The following is a 22044-nucleotide window of genomic DNA, read 5'->3' as shown; positions in this document are numbered from 1 at the left end:
AATTTAAATAATTACCAATTAATTATATTTGGGATGTCTAAAATGATTTTGGACATCCAATTTTTTTTAATATGTTTTCATTAACTAGGCTAAACTCAGAAGTAATAGCACTCCAACTATTTCTTTTCGTATTTTGATCTTTGTTATTTCATGCAATCGCAATTGATAACTTGGATATAACTAAGCTGCTTTCATGAAGTTAAGTAATTTCTTATTCCCATTTATGTATGTATTACATCAGTTATGAAATTAAATATACTCTAGAAAAATAAAAAACCTGATTAAATCTATATAAAATCATACGAAAATAAAGTAGAGGTTGTTTATGATTTTTTGTAGATTACAAGTGTAATGCTTACTTTCAGGAAGAGTAGGTAGAGAGATAGTTTTTGTTATGTGCTAAGAGAGAGGTACTTGTATAAAAATACAAAGACAGATGCATTCAAGCCATTTATTATGTAATCCGAGGCAGGTGGACAACACCAACACAACATGCAAGCAACTACTGACATTACTGTAAAAGAAAAAATATTCCCATATGTGAAATATACCCAAATGTAGCTATAAAATTACACCAATATATTGCCATAGAATATAACCTGTCTAAGTGTACCTTTGGGCTAACATTTCTGAAACAATGCCCCTGATTGATCCCTGATAAACATATGCATTCCAATTTTAGTTTAAAATTAATAGATTTAAGTGGATTTGAACCCAATTGTGCAAAATACCACTGCAGAAATGTTATAAAGTTGGTTGTAAAGGTGAAAATCGCTTCCCCAGCACAGATCAAGTGAATGATAAAAATACTTTTTCTACTGAATGAAATGTAGAAAAAATAAATATTTTACAAAAATTGATTCCTAAGAATGAATTATCTTGAATCATAAATTAAATCTATCAGATTAGAATAGCATGAGGTAATAAAACTAAATTGTTTCTTTTAAAAGCGACAGAATCTCTCAAAATTGTTTCATATAACTGTAAAAAAAAAGGTTATGAAAACATTAAAATGACAAGAAAAAAATTTTACTAACTTGTTACAATGAAATATATGTTCTCCAGGTGATGCAGTAAAAACACTTAATGTAGACTCATTAGTATTTAAAGCAGGTGCTACTTCTGCATTATGGAACAATCTATCCCCATCTTGAGTAAGAAATGTCATATTGATGCTAACTGCATCTGCTGCACCACAACCAGTATCTCTTAAAATCTGCTGAGCTTGAACAAAATTTTCTGCAGCCAGTAATGCTCGAGTGAGGAAAAACCTAGCTGTGAATCATATAAGCCAGTTATACAATTTGTTATTATGTAAATTATTTATAATTTATATTTTAAATTCTACTGACATAAACTACCTAGTATAGATAAGTAAAAAATCATTTCTTACCTTAATATGACAGTACTTATACAGGATTCTGGAACCTCGAACATGAATGAATTCATTTCATCAAATTGCACACTAAAATAAAAATATTATATATTATCATATGTGTAATATTTTTTATATTATATATTAACATATATATAATATTTTTATTTTAATGTGAAATATGATAAAAGAAATCATTCATGTCTGAGGATGCGGGATCCTGCAAAAGTACTATCATGATAGAATTAAGGTAAGAAGTGTGCTATCAATATTCTATACTAGATGGTTTGTTAGTAAAATTTAAAATATAATTTTACAGTACAGAGGAATAATATGAATCTTAAAAAGATTAATTTCAATAAAATAGCTATTTATAATTTATGTAAATTACTTTATTTATTTATAGTCAAAATGCTTTAAAAATTACATGTTAGGTCCTGTATTCGATTCCTAGAAGGGTCTGGTTTTTAGACCATCAAATTTCCTTCAAGTATCCCTACCTTAAATATAGATTTTCTGTCAGTGAATTTGGCACATGTTTTTGTTTAAACTGTTCACTTCAATCACTAAACTTGAGACATTAAGGCTGAATAACCCTCTAATACAGATTAGCCAGTTTTGAATTTAATGTCTGTTGTTTCATCTGATTAGTTATCGTTATTGGCATCAGAACCTGCACAACTGTTATGAGAGAAGTTTCCTCTTTTCTTTTAATTTTCTATCATTTTAAATACTTTATACGTAGGAAAAGTGGTAAGTAAATGTCAGACAATCAATTAATAATTGTTATTTTTCTCCTAAACAGAAGAAAAGATGTACTATGGCAGAACAACAAGAAATGAGACTGCAAATTTATTATTTTTCATATTAACTGCTCATTTATTTTCAACTTTTACAATGCAAATATTAATTAACATACAGTTTTTAATTTAATAACAATTAGAGAGACAGGAAGGAAACCTGTTTTGTTATTACCTGCTTTGTCTTAAAATTAAAATTAAACCAGTTTTGAATCTATAAAAAAAAACAAGATTTTCAAATATGTCTGACCAGAAATTAAAAATAAAATTAACTAGTTAGACCTTGATGAAAGACTGATATTAAAATATACTGAAGAATTGCACGAGTTTCAATTTTTTGTACTACTTATTTAGTAATTACTTAGATTAATAAACTTTAGTAGAGTACTGACGTGTTTTTCCAGCTACAAGTGTTTTTGCACTTATTATGTTGACTGAAAATACAAGTCCATGATGATTATATGACATCGTAAATCCAGGTAAATGTCCAGCGTAACATAATGAAGAAAATCTCTCTTCAGTCACTTTCCAACGACCTTGTGGTATATCTTCTTTGATATGGGCTGACACAAAGTATATATGATTTAGTACTTCTGATAAAGCATCTTCTGTATGACCCAGTATTTCCTACATAAACAAAAAAAATTAGATCTAAATTAATCAAAATAACATGAGATACTGATAAAATTAAAAAAACACTACTTTCTAGATAATAATATATATCAAATGAAGAAACCAGGTACATAAAATTCTGAATTCAGTCTAGGTAATCAACATAATGATATCAAATCATACAAAATTTAGTACCTAGTTATTTTTGTCGGTGTTATTTGTCAGTGATTAAAATGGTTAGGAAATCCTTTTAATATATTATCAAATATCTGATCTGTCTTGTTTTTGTTGATTTAATATTTTGTTTTTGTCAAATTAAAAGTTTGTAAATTTCATTGCAGTCTTGGTTTTTACGTGCTATAATAGAAGTTTGTAGGTTGTGATTAATGTCTTTGAATATTGGCTGTTTTTCTAAGATTTATTAACAAATGCTAATTAAATCTTTTGCTAGGTGCAGTGCCTGTACATATTTCATGTACAAGTATTTGAGAGTAAATTTGCATCCAGTTTGTCTAATGTAGTATTTAGTACAGTCACTGCCATTTAATTTGTATATGCCTGATATTTTGTATTTTGTCACACTGTTTGTATTGTTAGTTTCTGTAGAGTCTTGCATATTTTATTTGTTGTTTTGAGAATGACAAATGTAACATTCTTCCTTGAAAATATTGGAAATTTCAAATCACTGATAATAGAAGTATATTTTGTTATATACTTATTTTACATTATGTTTTTCATGTAGCTGAATATGTTTTTAACTTTGTTTTGTGTTTTATACTAAATAAGATTTTCTCTACAAATATGAATGAGTAACTATTAATCTGTCAAACTTTTTTTTACATTAAGTTTTAAGTGTAGCTATTGGCTGACCAAGGGTTTTTGTATTAAGTAATGTAACATGTATTCGAAAGCTAAATTATTGAGCTATTATGAAGTGTGTTATGTCAGTTGATGAGGTCTGTATCATCATGGTATTAATGTGGTAGTCATTCATTATAACAATTCATTAATAATCATTTTTAGTAATATATGATAAAATATTCATATTTATCTTTATCCTAACCACCACTACTATTATTTAATTATTTTTTTTATTTATTTATTTTTTATTTGTTTTAGTAATGGCAAATAAGAGAATAATAAGTAAAATAAGAATTTTCAAGAATCAAGACCAAAGTAACCTGATATCAGAAATGAAAGGCTATAAACAGATTTCAATGTTTCTTTTCCATTGTACTTTTTTTATATGATTGATTTTTTGAGGTTTTGCGGCTAATGACTGCACTAGTTGATGCCCCATCAACTAGTGCAGTCATTAGCCGCTTTCTGTGTCAAAAAAAAGAAAAAGGAGTATTTTTTCTCTCCCACTGACAAAAATACTAGCGATGTAGTAGAATACTAGTCTTGTTAATACAGATCATCTAATAATTAGACTTGCCATGGTGTATTAAAATCCCAACACAAAACACAATATGGCACTTGCACACAAATAAAATAAAAAAATTTAAAAAAAACACTAAAAAAAAGTTTTAATTATTTCACTAATTTATCAATTAATTATATAAGTACCTGGTTAGGGTAGTTTATACATAAAGTAGAACAACCATTTGTGGTATCTGATGGTTTTTTTTGTAAAACATTTGGTAGAATTTCATCCATATGTAGCAGGAACAACTGGAATGAAGAGAATAAAAAATCTATCAGTATTTGAAAGTAATTAATAATATTAAATAATAAGTGATATTTAAAATGTACTCTTTTCAACAGTGTTGACAAATTGGCAGCCTGTGGGCAATGTATTGTCCACTATGTATCTGAATATTCCACCTAATAGAAAAACTTGCATTACATCCCATTATTTTTTTTGTTGTTTTGTTTATAAGGTGTTAAAAAAAGCTAACAGGTTGAATTAAAACATCTGTCCTTTTTTGCAGACAATTAATGATCATTATTTTTAAAAACAATAAAAACACTTACTTTATGAAAAGGAACTTTTGCACCATCAGCTGTGCCTTCCATTTCTCGAACATATTGTGGAAAATTTTCTTTAACAGCAGCCAGTGTTGATTCATAGACAGCACGACCTTCAGACGTTTCATATAATGGTAAATAAACCTTATTTAATGGGTTTGATATTTCAAGAAAACTTTTAATTAAACCGCTAAAAGTTCGACCCTGAAAAATGTAAATAAAAATTAGATTTTTCATAAAAATTTTGAAAAACAAATATCCAAAAAACTGAGTGTAGTCAAAAAATATTATTGAAATTAATAGGAATTTTAAGGTCCTAAAAAAAATACTGAAACAAGATTTTAATGTTCATGCAAAATACTCCAACTGCTATTTTGTTTATTTTTGTTTAAAAAAAAAGCCATTTATAAGTTATTAAATTAAATATTTTATTTCCAAACTTTCCAATACCTTAAATTCTAAAGTAACTGCTAGAAGTGACTGCCTTCTTCATGAATACATGCTTACACCCTTTTTACTGTGTTTCTTGCAACTGTTCAGAGTTTGTGGGAATGAATTTAAAACAGCTCGTTCAATATTGTCCTTCAGTTATTCAAGTGTTTGTGGTTTGTTGCTAAGGCTTTTTCTTTGCGGTAACACAAAGAAAAAAAACACAAAGTCAAATTTGGAGATCTTGGCAGCCATAAGCCATGACCAATAACACGATCACCAAAGAATTCATTAAAATCAGAAATTGAATGTGCATAGTGTGATGCAACATCATGTTGAAACCAGCAGTATCTTCCTCTTCAAGAGTACAATAAAATATTCTGAAATCATTCTGCAGTAATGGTGCGCTTGAATAAAAGAGGACCAATAACAATTTTTCTTGATATTGCACACAATATGCCTATCATCTGTAGGTGCAATTGTTTTTTATGATGTGTGGGGATTTTCAGCCCTCCAAATCCTACTGTTATGGCTGTTCACATAGCTGTACAGATGAAAACACGCCTCATCTATGAAAAAAATCAAGTCCATAACATGAATACCTTCACACATGAATTGATAAAACCAATGACAATATTCTAGCTGTTTTTCTTTGTCACTTCATTGTCATTGGATCAAGAGGTTGATGAACTGTTTGAATTCAATATGGTCATAAGTTTAATTTAATTTTTTTGTCATCTGATGAACAGTTGATTTTGATAAATTAATTTCAGCTGACAAGTATCTAATTGATTTTTTTGACAAGGCAGTTAATCGATCTTTGATTTCAGTGACTGTGTTTCATTCAACAATGTCATCAATCTTTTGTGTTCCATGTTATTAACAAAACCTGTCTCTCTAAATTTAGCCACTAACCTCAAAACTGATATCATGTTAGGTGCTGCTTTATCACAGTACTTATACCAAAAATATTGCAATGTTGCACTCCAACCACTGATCACGTGCTAAAGTATGACTCAAGAATAAAAACATGTTCATCTTGTGAAAACACAATCTTTTCTTTAACAATGCACTGAGCATTATGATCACCTTTCTATGGCTATCAGTAACAGTCTACTGCGTCTGCATGATGTTCATTTGTTGGACATGTCCATTCCAGTAAAATGTCAGTCAGTTGGGCAGTCAATTTAAATATAGAAGGCTGATTGGTAAGTTGCGTTTAAAATGGGACACTTTGTATATTACATCCTCAAGTAGTGGTCTGTTTGAACTATTTTTTAGCATGTCAAAACTAGTCCAATACTTTTAAGTGCTACTCAATTTCAAAAAAATTTGAGGGTGAAATATATATACATATATGTATTTTTTTTTTTTAAATAAAACAACAACAGAACTCTAAAGTAATATATTTGGTGTTGTTTGTCTTACTAATGTTGATGATATTCTCTTATTAAATCAGTTCTACCCAAGACAGTGTGAATAATTCTTAACATACACAAACAAAATGTACCATAAAAAATTTTATTGTAAAATATGGTTACAATAAATAAATAAATCCATCACTACAATAAAAAAAAATTAACAAAAAACCAACAATCACAAACTTACTAATTCTTTGCACATCACCACAAACCTCATAAATTCACAAAACTAAGAATAGCTAAATAGTAATTTTACAACCATTACTTTTTATTTTATTATTCAAATTCATATTGTAAAATGATTTTTACTTTTACAGTTTTTGTCAATGTTTCTAAACCCCCTTAGTCCAAAAAGATACAAAAGAGTTACAGAAATTTCCAGAAGATAAATTTATGTAAGTACGTGTGTTGACTGTATTTTGATTAAACTTCAGACTGGTTCAGCATAAACTCTTTGAAAATGGTTCAAAAAGCTTCTATATATGGGTTATTGAGATGACATTAAAAAAGGAGGCAGGAGGGATAATTTTCACCATTTTTAATTTTTTACTTTTGTACAGTGGTTGCAGAAAACAGGTTTATTATGATAAATGTACTTATTAAGTTATTTAAAATTCCATAGTTCCAAGTTTTAAGTTGATTGGATTTATGGAAGGAGGGATAATCAACATTATTTCTAAACAGTTTTTGTCTCATATCTCAAAAACCTGCTGACCAAAAAAGTTGAAATTTGGTTTTATAAATATATATATATATATTTATATATCAGCTTGAGCCTGATTTTCAACCCTACTGGACAAAAGGCATCCTGGTATCAATATTTTTTTTTGTAAACTACATATTTTTTAGCCTTGTTAAATAATGTAACACCAAATTGGGCTGAATATTGAAATAATTACTCCAATAGATAAACTTTGAATCCCCCTCCTATAAAAAAAGGGTCATACTTAAAATGTTAATTCTTTTTAAATTTAATTTTCCAGATTAGAAATTCAACTGTTCCTAGTATTAATGTAGATGACATGGTAACTTTTAAAAAAGGGTGTCCGACAGAATCTAACTTAAGAATTAAAAACATATTTTGAATTTCTTATAATTTCTGATATTTCTACTGTTTCTTAAAATCTATTTTAAAAATTTCATTCAAGATTGGGTCAAATGTGATCCAAGTTTTTTTACTAAAATTTTTATTTTTTTTAGTAATTATACCCTAAATACAGTATATCATTTTGTTGATAAAGAGGTCATATAGTGAAGGGAGGTTGACTGACTCAAAATTTGTTACTCAGAATATATCAATATTCTGAGTAACAAATTTTCTCACTTATAATTTAAATACTGTGTAATTTTTAAGATAAAAATGTCATTTGATCAGTGGAGTCAAATCAAGCCCAACATTTTTTATTTTACTGTATGTATTGCATAATTAAGTCATTAATATTTTAACACCTGTGATATGTTTGAAATAAAAACTTGTCAAGGGCAAAACCAAAAAAATTATGCAACCTTTTGCTAGCTTTTTAAAATAAATTGTGAATATTGTCGCCTGATTAGTAGGTATTATAACAAATAACAAAATTATTTTTAAATTAATAATTGATGAGTAAGTATGGATCAATGTTTATTAAACAAATTTGGAATGGAATATAAAAAAGACTGATTATGATGGTTCATTATTATCACTTTGTGTGTTTCAGTAAAAGTTTAGATGCAAAACTGAATGATTTATCATCCTTTTGCTAGTACTGCATTTACTGAATAATTTCCATACAGTTTTGAATAAAAAAATTTACATAAATATATTTTATGCAAACATTGAGAGTTCTTTTTGCTGTATATTACATTATTTGAATAACTTCCTTTAGTGTAATACTAATAATTGTTCTGATTTTTACTTTTCTTCCTACAAATTCTATTCCTGATTCTAGCTTCAAACTTTTTATTCCCTTACTACAAAGGAAATAATGTAAACACATGGTATAGCAGGATAAAATTATACAGTACAATACTATAAATAAAGTCCTTGAAATCAAATCAGGTTAGATGCATAAACTTAAAAAAATAAGAAAATAAAAAGCATTCAATGTTATTCAGCTTGAAAACTGTGTGGATAAACATTTTTTAACTGTTTATTATCTGAATGGGGCAATATTTTTAATCAAAGTTCTGCTGACTACTATGTTCAGCCTTTAGCTGATTTTGGTTCAAAGTATTACAAAGTATTAGAAATATTGGAAAAATTCCTTCCAATTATATTAACTTAAATTTTTATCTACATAATACCAAAAGATATGATTAAACTTATATAAGTATAAGCAGTGGCGGCTCACATATAGGCACTGTGGAACTGCAGTACCACTTGATACTATCGATAACATTTAACATAATGAATCCTTTTTTCTTTAATTCTTTCTTTATACTTGTACAATATATAATCCTTAAGCTTAATGTCAATAGCTATCCCCAGTTTGTAAAAAAAAACACAAAAATCTTTGTATGGAACTGTGCACTTCACAGTTCCAGCAACGTGGTGTTTGGATGTTATGCGCATGCACTCATAGGAAGCTGCATATGAGGCTACAAGGGAGAGAGAGCACTATTGCTCCCGCAGTGCCAACCCTGGCGTGCTGGTGGAAGGTAGATTTTTTTTTTACTCCGCATGTATATGGAACGTTCCTTGTTCATTTCCTTTTCTAGTTTAGTCGGTGAAAGGAATATGAAATTGGTTTAATTGTTTTTTCAGTAGTGATCAAAAGATGGGAGAAAGCAAGGGCTTTTTGATTGCCAAATCTGTCCAAAAACACACTTGAAGGGCAAAAGAGAATGTAATTAGTAAAAACTAATTTTGTATTTGTTTCTGTGTACATAGAAAATTAAATTAAGTATCACTAGACTGGAATGTTTTTAAGCAGACATTTTATTAAACTATTATCTAATTATACTAAAAAATATCTGTATTGATATTTTATTATTTATTCGGTTAAACTGAATATGGTTTTTAAGCACAGTGTGCTTAAAAATCATGTACCATATTCTTGAATATGATCAAGTGTAAAATTAGATTATTATCCTGCTTCTAGCTATTCTTCTTCTTAACCATGGCTTCGAAAAGGACCAGAAAAAATTTCCTGGAGCAGCATCCCCACTAATTTTAGCTACAAGCCACCACTGAGTATAAGTATTGTGTATCTATTTATTCAGAAAATAATATAACATAATCTTTAAGAAAAACATAAACATTTTTACAATGACTAAGTGAATTAAATTTTTGTAATAAAACATTTTTATTAACTTAAAAATGTTTTTAGTCATCTTTTTGACCACTCTGTTTTATTGTTACTGGCGCTACTGTTTTCAAGTGTTGGTGGTTTTTTTAATTGAGCAGACATATTTAGAAGTTGGTAGAAAAATTTGTCGAATTAAAATTTTTACAGTTCATTTGTTTATATATTTCATATTAATCAAATCTATTAAGATGTGGTCCTTTTTCTTATATATATAAAGAAATAACAAGGTGTTAATATTGAATAAATGGTTTGTATCAACCACTATTTAACAGATGTTGACTGTATGTTGCTCTCTTTAAGCCTTAAAAAAAACATTTTTTACTTAAATATTTTGCCTATGTATAAACTTAGATTTATTTTATAAATGTTAGTATGAAAATTTTAGCTGACACTAAATTGAGACTGAACTACTAGTAACTAACCTTTAATTTGGCACCATCAAAAAGCTGAATTTTAACTAAAAAAATATTACTTTTTATTTTTTTGAACATTTTTTTTTAAATACATATTATTTATTATTTTTAGTTTTTATTCAAAATGCAGAAAGGTCTACGTAAAATGCAGCCTTTATGAAAGCACTGTTCTCAAAAGACATGAGTTTTGAAAAGCATAAGAAAAGTAATAAGGAGAAACAACTTAAAGAGTATGATACTGAGCTTGAAGTAAGAGAATCTGAAATTCAGGAATATATACTGATTTTTAACCCTGTTTTACCATTAATTTTTTATTGACTTTTCAGAGAAAAATACAATATTAGATTCAGTCACATGGAGAGAGTAGGGGTGAAAATGAATTTTCTTTACATTTTGAGATATGAGGAGTACAAACATACCATTCAGTTAAATTGTGGTTTCCTTATAAATTTATAGGCCTATGTAAAAAATTTTGTGGCCACAAATTTTCATGCTACTTGATCAATTAAATTGAAATTAAGAAATGCTGTAGTAGTATATCTGAAGTTGTGTATGTGAAAATTTGATGAAGATTGGGTCATTCTTGACTTATCCTCAATATAAGGTCGAAAAATTTGATTGGGGCAAGTTAGAAGTGTGGTTCGTTATGATCCTGCAAAAATGAAAACAAAGTAAAATAATAAAAAGTTGGTCTTCTTGAGCAGAACTGCCAAAATATTTTTTACATTTTTACACCTTTACAACACTTTCAAACAGTGCCAAACTATCATTAACTGAGTGATATCAGGCAATGTGTCACTATGCTGATTAATTTAGTAGCCAATAATAACATAAAATAAGATAAATTTCTTCAAATTGTTTGCTTACACAACAAAAAATGTGTATAATAACAATACACAATGCTCAGATATATCAAAATGGGTAAACAATAAAAACCACAAGTAAGAAGTGAGCTGTATCAAACTGTACCAACACATAATATATTTTTTTAATAAAAAACTACATATATTACTAATAAATATATATAATATTCTAAAGAGATTATTTTACTAATTTAACAATTGCAATATTAATTAGAGTTATAATAATTAACACAATTTTAAATAAAAATACACGTCAATGATTTCAGGAAAACATTTTGATGCTGCCACTTAAATTACATGCATGCATTTAAAAAATTGACCCTATGATTTTGGGGTTAAGTATATTCTTTAAAATTGTGATGTTTCATGATGCTGATCAACATTTATTATGAATAGATTAAAACAAACTAATTTTTATTTTGTCAAAATCAAATTGCAAGCTACATTACAATAAACAAATTTAAACAATAAACAAATTTTTACAATAAACAAATCCATGACATGATGATTATTAAAAATATAAACTTCTGAAATGATTAACCTAACTAAATTTTATAAGTAAAAGGTTTTTTTATAACCTTTAAAAAATGTTTACAGTCGCCCACATATTCATCTTCAGTGATAAGTGGTGCTGTTCTCAGTCCTGTCAGTTAATGATTTTGAGGCAATTTGTTTTTTTAATTAGGCAGACATATACTTAGAAAGTGAACAAAAAATGTACTGGATTTGAATTGTGTCTTGTTCATTTAGTATATGATGATTTATGTTTATATATTCATATTGTTAAATTGTGTTCGTTCTCTCTCTCTCTCTCTCTCTCTCTCTCTCTCTCTCTCTCTCTCTCTCTCTCTCTCTCTCTGTGTGTCTGTGTGTGTTTATGTGTAGAATATTAAAATATGCCAACCTACAATAGTATTCCAAATGAATAGATACAACTTGAACATACTTTAACTGCCAGCAATAATCAAGTGACACCAGCATAAGAACAGCAGCACTAATCACAGAAGATTGTCACAAGAGTGATTAAATACATGGTATTTATAAAATCTGATCTGGTCTGTCATTTCAAGAGTTTTGTAATTTTAAATAAAATGAACTAAGTGAAGGACTTATCTGTTGAAAACAACAGTTACTTTGAACCAAATTATTATGTGTACAAGTACACACTACTCTACTGTACATACATATTTGGATGCCTCATTTAGAAGTAGATTTACTTTTTTATATTAAGGCTTCACAGAAATTCATCTTACACACTGTTTCTTTTAATGTTAACTTAAATTTTATTTCATTAATATATTTAAAACAAATGTTGGATAACATAAATAAATAATATAAAATGACAAGTGTTCATATACAATAATAAAATTACACATCTTTCATTTTTATTTTGTAAATGTGATATGATAAAACTTTTAATCTCCACTTAATACACATTTATTTTAAACTCTCATTAAATAAAAAGTAGATAAATAAATCCTTTTGAAAAAAAAAAAGACTATTTACTATTTCTACTGTGCTACAGAAATATATATACATAGAAAGAGGAGTGTAACAGTCAACTGCTTAAAATTATCATAATTAGAATCTAAATTGTCTAAATTGAACACTGAACTTAGTAGTATTGATAAAATTATGATAAATAAATAATTTACACTGATACATGTTTCTGTTTACATATATTGTAACGTTGAAGAATTTATATTACATTAATTCAAATCACATTTACAGAAATACTTTCAGTGATTAAAAATACTTGTATTCATACTTATAAATACTACTGCACTACATTTTGTAATGTAGTGAAGTGTAGGTACATTTTGTAGTTTACATATAGAGCACTACGCATTTACAGTTACATATTTTTCATTACATATATATAATTTTAAAAAATATTTTATTTCATATGTCAAATAAAATTACAATTTTATTTTATAAGTCAAATACAACAACAGAATGGGCTAGTGTCCATAATATTTATAATTATGAATAATTTGAAATTTAGTGATGATCTGATTTTCCTGCAGTTATTGGTTTGCATTAACACAATTATAAGTGTATGTCTACAAGTACAGTCACAAAAGTTAAAAAAGTAATTAAATTTATTTTTTTTACTGGTCATTTCAATCATATATATATTTCAATTTTATATATATATATATATATATATAAACTTAAAAGATTATGTGTATATCATACTTTAACATCTATCTTATCTTTTATAATTCAATTTCTTTATTGGCTTGGTAATTTTTATCAAATGAAAACAAAGTAATATAGGAAAGAGATACTTACAACATCAAATCCAACTTCATAATATGTTCCTCGACAATATAAAACTGGTATAGCATTTCTTCTTCCAATTTTCTCTGAAACCGGCATCTTGTTAAAAAAATGTACTTCAAGTAGTGGATACGTACAAAATAAACTGTATTGAGATCTATTTGTGTGCTAGAACTGATAAGGAAGCCGAGTTATAAGTAATCCAATAACGTATAAAGTTCATGTATTAAAAACAGCAAAAATGGTGACTAGTATGGCTTCCTTGCTGAAAAAAGGTAGAAAAATATAAAATAAAATTTCACAAATTATTTTAAAGAGTACAATAAGATGTTATAAAAAATAAAACAAATTAATTTACATTTTAAATTTAAATTTAAATTTTAAATGAGGTAGAGTACAATTTTGATCAAAACTAATGAAAATCAGCTTAAATTTTCAAATTTGTTTGATTAGTTTAACTTTGTATATATATATATATATAGAGAGAGAGAGAGAGAGAGAGAGAAAGAAAGAAAGAAAGAGAAAGACACACACTCAAACATACAAGTCAATGTTATATATATATATATATATATATATATATATAACTAAACTCATATACAAATTAAGTATAATATACAAATTCACTCATATATAAAGATACAAGCTGTTGTACAATTGTTAAAAAAATTACCTATGAATACCCCAAAATAGCAAATTTAATATAAATTTATGAATACACATAAAACGATTTTTGGATCCATGTTATCATCAGTAATAAAACACTGTATTAGATAATGATGGTAATGGGTTACATCTGATATAAATAAATAAGTAAATCTTTATAAGATTGTGAAAATCACATGACACCTCCCCTGGACCTGACAACATTCATCTCAGTATGCTCTTACACCTTCTTAATTTGGTGCTACAACACCTATTATGTATTTATCCCATCGGTCTAGTCAGAAGCCATTGTTGAACCAGTACTTAAACCTGGTGAAGATAAAGGAAGCCCCTCAACCTACAACTCTATCTCTTTGACAATTGTTTTATGCAAAGTGATGGCGAGAATGGTGAACTGCAGGCTTACATGGTACTTAGAGAGACATGGCCTTTTATCTCCAGAACAGTGGTTTCCGACAAGGACGATCTTCCATCAACGATTTAGTGTCACTGGAAACAGCCATTCAAAATGCTTTCCTACTACGCCAACGCCTCATCGCTATCTTCCTTGATATCAGAAAGGCATTCGACATGGCCTGGCAACATGGTATTCTATACACCCTCAAAGAATGGGGAGTCAAAGGCAACATGCTTATCAAAGATTTCTTAAATGACCGGACTTTCCGTGTTTGTGTTGGAGATTCTGTATCAGGTAGCATCATCTTAGAGAATGGAGTACCTCAAGGAAGTGATTTAAGTGTCATCTTATTTTCTATAGCTATCAACAGTATTATTAAATATGTGCAGCCTCTGTTTCATGTTTGTTATTTGTTGATGATTTTGCTATATATATTACATCCCATTGAACAGCCATAGCAGAGAGACTACTACAGAACACTATATCTCACCTTGAAGCTTGGTCCAGGGATACTGGCTTCACCTTTATACCTGAAAAAAAAACAAAATGTGTAGTTTTTCTCAGCTGCAAGACCCTTCCACTTTACAAGTTTTTCTCAATGGAAAACTTATTGCTATCTCTGCTGATGTCAAGTTTTTAGGTATATAAATTTCATGTTTGACCTGACGATATACAATAAAGAATCAACACCACCTACTGCCTTTCAGCAAATGTTTCATTGTATTCTCTCCAAAATAAACCCAGATGCAGTAGTTATACACTGATGGATCGAAACAGAATGATACAGTTGGTTGCGCATTTGTTGTCAATGATAGAACTTATGTTTAGTCTACCTGGTATTACGAGTGTGTTTACTGCTGAACTATAAATAACTGTAACTAATAATGACTGTATATAAAAATATAATAAACTATAAATAAGGCTGTGAATATCATTATCCCTAAGCATCGAAATATCCTCATTTGTAGCGACTCATGTAGTACACTCCAAGCTTTAGAAGATTTTTACTCTAGACATCCTTTGATCACTGAAATCTATAATACAATCACCGAGTTGAACCATCACAACGCACAAGTGAGTTTCTGTTGAATTCCTAGCCATCTGGGAATTCCAGGTAATGAGCGTGCAGATTTTGCTGCTAAAGATGCATGCAATCAACCTCCTTTCACCACTAGGTTGCTCCTTCTGACTTTATTAATTGCATAAAATAGTCTCTTCGAGCAAAGTGGCAAAGGACTGGACGGCTACTGTTGATAACAAACTCCAGCAAATAAAAGATTCTATGCTGTCATGGGACTCCTCATGCAGAAAAACTCATAATGAGGAAGTAGTCCTCTGGCGATTGTGGATAGGACATACAAGAGCTACTCAGAGTTATGTGATGTAAGTAGTAAATGCACCAATATGCATATGATGCAGCTGCCGCTTGACTGTGTGCCACATCCTTGTGGATTGCTTGAGTTATGCGGCCTTGCATCATAAATTTAAATTACTCAGGAACATTCATCGAATTGTGGGCAACAATAAAAAATTTTTCATTTTTTAGAGATATGTTAGATACCTTCTAATAGTATTACGAATTTTGTTTTAAACTTTTATTTTTTTGTTATCCAAAAAGGAGACTTTTACACTCCTCTCGGAGTTTGTTAGATTGTTTTATTTTTATTTTTGTTTAAGTTTTAATTTTGTTTTTAAATTTCTAGCTAAGTTTTTTTTTTATTATAATTTATCTTTGTTTCCCAGGTGATGCTAACATGTAAATGTTTTACACCCAAAAAAAAAAAAAAAGACTAGGTAAATACATTAACCAGGAATAAAATAATAAAGAAAGGGACAATACTCTCTATCATAATTTCAGAACATCTTAAAAGAAAAAAATTAATTATTATAACAGATTAAATATACACATATATATATAAATATGTATTTTGTATACATATACCGGTATATAGACTTTAAGATAATTACAGAATTAAAATTTAACAAATATTTTTAATACGCAGTTTAAAAGTGTTTAGGTATTAAAAAAAAAGTTTCTGTGGTATTGATATGATTATAGAGTACTTGCTTAATGACGCGTTATAAGTATGTGACCTTCTGTTCCCACCAAGCTCATTTTGAAATTATATAACTACGCCCACTTCAACATTAAAGATTAATTAATACTTAATAAAACTACATAATAAAATACTGTAACAGTTAGGGCAGTAATACTAGGAAGTAAGAACAGGTGTTAGCTATTATTATTATTATGACATTATATGTTATAAAAATGGCCACATATACACATATAGAATCATAATACAACTGTCAATTTATTCTTTTTAATATATAAATATAAATTAATCATAAGGTTGAACTTTAAACAAGTTTTTTAATCTTACATTAGTACTAATAATTATGTAAACAGTGAAACTCACTCATTTTGTGTTTAATTTAACAAATTGAACTCTACACTCTAATTAAATGATCAAACCAGTGTTAATATCACAAATTTCTCCCAGGACTTTTATAACCTATTCTTCTTGTGAAAATAATGGAAAAGTTCATATATATTCTAAAATGCTTTGTTTGAGAGTTATAAGGGAAAAGTTCTATAAACATATGTTCTAAAATGCTTTGTTTGAGAGTTACGTCTAATGAAAGATTTCGCTCAGATTTCAGCTACCCTGGTGAAATGAGGTTGTACTGAAATTTTTAGGACGTTAATTAAGGGGCAGAACTAGCGATTTCTTATGGTTTTTGACCTGAAAATATGTCCCAGAATCGTATCTGCAGTAGATTTTGAGAAATTTGGGGTGAAAACTAATTTAACCTATATGTATACATCTTTTTTATTTCTTCATCATGAAACCATGATATTAATGCTTTAATGAATCAATTTTTGTGGTACAATTCATCTTTGAGAGCCATTTTTTGATTATTGGCCAAAGATTTTCCATTGGGTTTAAGCCTGGAGAGCTGGCTGGCCACAGAAGCACTTTAATGTTTCATTCTTAAAAACATTCTTCCACTTGATTGTGGCATGGCGCCAAATCTTTTTGGAACACTCTGTTGCCTTGTGGGAATTTGTTTTGAAATTGTGTTACAATACTTTCCTTCAGAATCTTGACATAGCCATTACTTTTCAACATACTATCTACTGGAAGTAATGAATAAGGGTCTTCAAATGTGAAATAATCCCAAAACATTTTTTTCTGGAAATGTTTAACTGATTGTTTTATATGAGCCAGTGATGTATTTTCATTTGATGTTTTTCTAACCTAAGGAACCCTTTGCTCCTGAACATAAAAAGTGACTTGTCAGAAAACAATATTTTTCCAGTCTTCTTTAGTTCAGTTAGCATGTGGTTTGGCCCGAAAGAACCTTGTTTTACACATTACTGATGTGTAAAAAAGCTGCTTTTGAGCTGGTCAACAAGCTTTCCATCCAGCAGCAAGAAGTCTGCGTCTAACAGTTGTCACATGTAAATCTGTTTCACTGGTTGCTAATTCTCAATTTAATTTCAAAGCAGATAATTTTGAATCAAGTTTACTTTTTCTCACTAATAAACTGATCCTGTGTTGAAGTAGTTTTTCTTTTACAGCCACATTTGCCTTTCATTTGGGTGAAAAAGAATCAGTTTTGTAAATTGTTTTAAAACAGCATTCACTGTTTCCATTTTAACTCTACACTCAGAAGCTATTTGTCATTGTGTCATGGTGGTACGCTCAGACAGAAAAACAATCTTTAAACCTAGACTTCTTATTCATAAGCTTTCTTAACGTTTATTGCAATCAACAGCTGTACTTCCGTCATCGATGTTCTACTCAATAATTTGTAAAATGAATGTTCTGTACATAGTATATTTAAAAAAAAAAAACAACTCTCAGAACCCCTTATTGCTTTTTTATTCAAGATAACTATAAAATATACTTTTAAGAAAGTGTTTTATTTTGAAGATGTTTTATTTTAATGATAAAATTAGTTAAATAGTTGCTCCAAAAAATCTTTTAGATATATATTTTCATGAATTTAGAAAATAAGTTCATTTTTAAAAAACTTATTTAACTTTTTTGGTAGTCATCGACAAATCTAAACTTTTAATTAAATCTTTTTAAGAAATATGCCATGTCTAACTGATAAAAAAATGATAATAGTAATAATACTTAATAACCTAAGATAAATAAATAGGTTAAATGTAAAATAACTATAAGTTAGCTTTTAAAATTTTAATGAATTGTTTTCAAACGTAGCAGTAATAATAATAATAATAATAAGATAACAAAATTATATACAGTAACAAAATATATATTTACTATAATAATTAACAAACAAATGAGTTGTTAAAAATTTTTTAAATGTTTAAAAAGGTCTTTATCATACAGATAAAAAAATACATTTTAAATGTTATTATTGCTGTATGCTACAGCATTTAAAAAAATATGTATAAAATGATTTATCAGATAATTCTTAAAGAACAATGCGTACATTCAACTCGTTAAGTAGAGCAATTCAAGCTAGTGGGTTCACAACAAATAAGTAATATAATGAATTCAAAGTGAATAAAAGTAAATGACATACAGAAAAAAATTGTACATATAGTAAACAAATAAATTTTTGTAATTTGAAATAGTTACAACTTTAAATAATAATTATAACTAATGAATGCTAATTCTATCCACAACTACTATGTAGATTGGTATATCTTTATGTAGAATAAAAACAGCATATTAATAATCAATAGTTTGTGTCGACTGATTCTGAAATATTTGTGCTGTAGTAATATTGTTTGTTGTGAAATATTTTTTCCAAATACTAAGGAACCATTGTAGACAGAATCAGACCTTCTTAAGGGAAACCCTAACCCATCCCTGAAATAATGTGATTGTGGAAGTATGCAATAGAATTGTTGTCCAAAAGATCCAGGCTGGAGGGAATATCACACAGTTAATATTATATAATCCTATTTATTACCATTACACCATTATTTTTAACCATATACTATCTTTAACCATTTACACCATTTTTCTTTTATTTAAAAGTTTCAAAATTGAAAAATTAACCACTTTAGATTATAATATAAGATATAGGCAGAATTAACTACTGGTTTATTCTTTTTTTCAAACAAGGTAGTGAGAATATTACACTTACAAATAATCAACAAATATTGAAATATAAATATATATGCAATCAAATCATTCTAATTCAAAAATTTTCATTATTAATTATTTATTTCTATAGAAAAAATCTACACAATTTAAAAAGTATAAAATAATTCAAGGTTTTTTGAAAGTTTATTACCATATTCTTGGTTCTAAGTTTTTAATTAAATATGACTGAATGAGAATGCTTTTTCCTATTATTATATGTTTTTATATTTTTAATTAAAATTTAATTGATTTTGGGGAGTCAAACAGTGATTTACTGCAACCATGTTTGCAACAAAAATGAAAAAATAAGAAAGAAACATATAGAGTGTTTAAAGATAATTGTTAGTTTTACAATTACATATGATTTTCAAAATATTTTTAACTCCGTGTCTTAAGCAATTCATGTTTTCCTCCAAATTAGTGACTTTAAAACCAAATCTAGCAAACACAAGCCTCAGAAAACTTTAAGGCTTAAACTTTAATAAATTGTTTATTTTAAGTTTTACATAACAGTACATTATTAAATAGATCACATTAATAATATTTAGATATGCTACTCTATGAATAAAAAAAGGAATTGCCCCTTTTATTATTTCCTGGATATATCAAGGTAAACTGTGATATGTTCAGAGCAGGATCACAAAATATACATTTAATTACAAAATAAAAAAATCTGATGTGGACACCACATGACTTCCTTGTACGCCTATTAAATTACATATATATATTTTTTGCTGCACTTCATTTAAACTTATCCTACGTACTGGTTAAATAAAGTTTAACCAGTATATAGGAGTTCACTAAATCGAATAGTTTGATTATTAGTTTATATATTAATTTTGTTTCACATCACTCAAGTAGATATGTGGAGTAGATATGTGCTCAAGTAGATATGTGGACATTGGTTCGGATCAGAGTTCATATGCATATATTTCTTTTTAAACTTTTTTATTGTTTTTTAATTTAAATATATTGGTTTATTATTAATTAACCTCTGATTGTAAAAATTTTTGAATTAAAATGAAAAGTATATAAAATTTTATTTCATTAATAACTTTTCATATTTTTTTCTTTATTATTATTTATTATAATTTTTGTTTTACAATCAGAAGTTAATAATTATTAATAAATCCATATATTTAAATTAAAAAAAAAGTTAAAAAAAGGAGATGAGATTGGATTTGATCCAATGTGTCTTCCCCTTATAAGATCCAAATATTTCATTAATTAAAATTTTATTACATCAACTGTGAACTGTTTATTATATACATGTTCAGCACATTTGTATGTTCTTCAACAGAGATAATTTTATGGATTTAATATAATTGGTAATTTTGAATTGTATAGTAAACCATATAGTTCAGTGACATGTTTTTAGAATGATTTTGAGGCAAGGATAATGTGTTAATATAATTGTAATCTCTTCTTTCTGTAATTTTTACTTGTTCTGTGTATTTTCTGAAGCAATATTAATTAAAGTGTTATTTTGAATTTTCTATGTTATACTGTATATCATTGTACGAATAGAATGTAATGAGAAAACTTTAACACTGCTAACAAACATATTTAATGCGGTTAAAAGTGGTGCAAAAAAGAAATTGGCATATAATAAAGTTCTCTCTCTGTAGAAACAAACTTGAATATTTGCAAAAAAAAATTGTATTTAATATATATATTTATATATATATTAAACTATCTAAGAAAAGTAAAAATTTCAGAGTTAAAAATAAACTTTGATGCAAATAAGTAATGAAGAAAATAAGAAATGAGAAAGGCTAAATGAAATAATCATTTCCTAATAAAAATTCAATATTTATTGGTTAATAGAAAAATAAATTCAATCATGAACTACCTTAGATGTGGAGTTTAGCTCTTGTAGTGAATAATATAATTAAAATTAAATTTCAAGTGTAGAATGCGTTTCTGTATAAAGAAGTACAATAACCTTACCCAAATAACTTATTTCAGAATTACTACATGTTATCCACTAAATGACTAAAGGTTACTGATTAGCTTTATTTTCTCTGTTTTAAATGCTAATCTAATACATTTAATTAACTTTCTTTAAAATGGACTTAACGTAATATTTTCAAAATTTATTACAGTACTATATCATAATTAACTTTAATGTAATTACAAATCTAGTAGTTCGTCTTATTCAATCTGTTACTGATTATTATTAATTACTATGTAACATTAATTTAATTCCAATAGTCAAGGTAAACTGGAAACAGGCTTTCAAATGCAATTAACAGTAGTTAAGAGATTGTAGTGTGAGTGAGTTGCAGGTTATGCAAAGTTACTTCAGTCATTGGGATGTGCTGCTCTGCGACGGCAGCCATGAAGTGGGGAAGACACTGTCCAAGGATTGTCCGCAGAGCAGTGTGTTGTGTCC

At 27.8% G+C, this 22044-nt stretch overlaps 1 protein-coding gene across 6 annotated transcripts in view; it reads right to left on the bottom strand.

Moving 5' to 3' along the window:
• The window catches only part of t (C45 family peptidase tan), a 102922-nt gene that overhangs the window by 5024 nt on the left and 75854 nt on the right, over positions 1–22044 (bottom strand). For 4 of the 6 annotated variants that reach the window (XM_075372983.1, XM_075372984.1, XM_075372988.1 and 1 more), the window contains 5 exons: positions 13467–13719; positions 4765–4962; positions 4357–4461; positions 2568–2802; positions 1038–1275 (listed from right to left, as the gene is read on the bottom strand). In XM_075372983.1, coding sequence (XP_075229098.1) covers positions 1038–1275; positions 2568–2802; positions 4357–4461; positions 4765–4962; positions 13467–13553 — 863 coding nt within the window. In that variant the 5' untranslated portion in view covers positions 13554–13719. Of the gene's footprint in view, positions 1–1037; positions 1276–2567; positions 2803–4356; positions 4462–4764; positions 4963–13466; positions 13720–15007; positions 15048–22044 lie in introns of all 6 variants that reach the window. The other 2 variants (XM_075372987.1, XM_075372985.1) reach the window with 1 other exon arrangement.

This window comes from Lycorma delicatula, chromosome 8, assembly GCF_047948215.1.
Source record: "Lycorma delicatula isolate Av1 chromosome 8, ASM4794821v1, whole genome shotgun sequence".
Classification (NCBI taxonomy): domain Eukaryota; kingdom Metazoa; phylum Arthropoda; class Insecta; order Hemiptera; family Fulgoridae; genus Lycorma; species Lycorma delicatula.
Note: the sequence above shows the minus strand (reverse complement) of the source record. Positions and strands in the feature narration are given on the sequence as shown.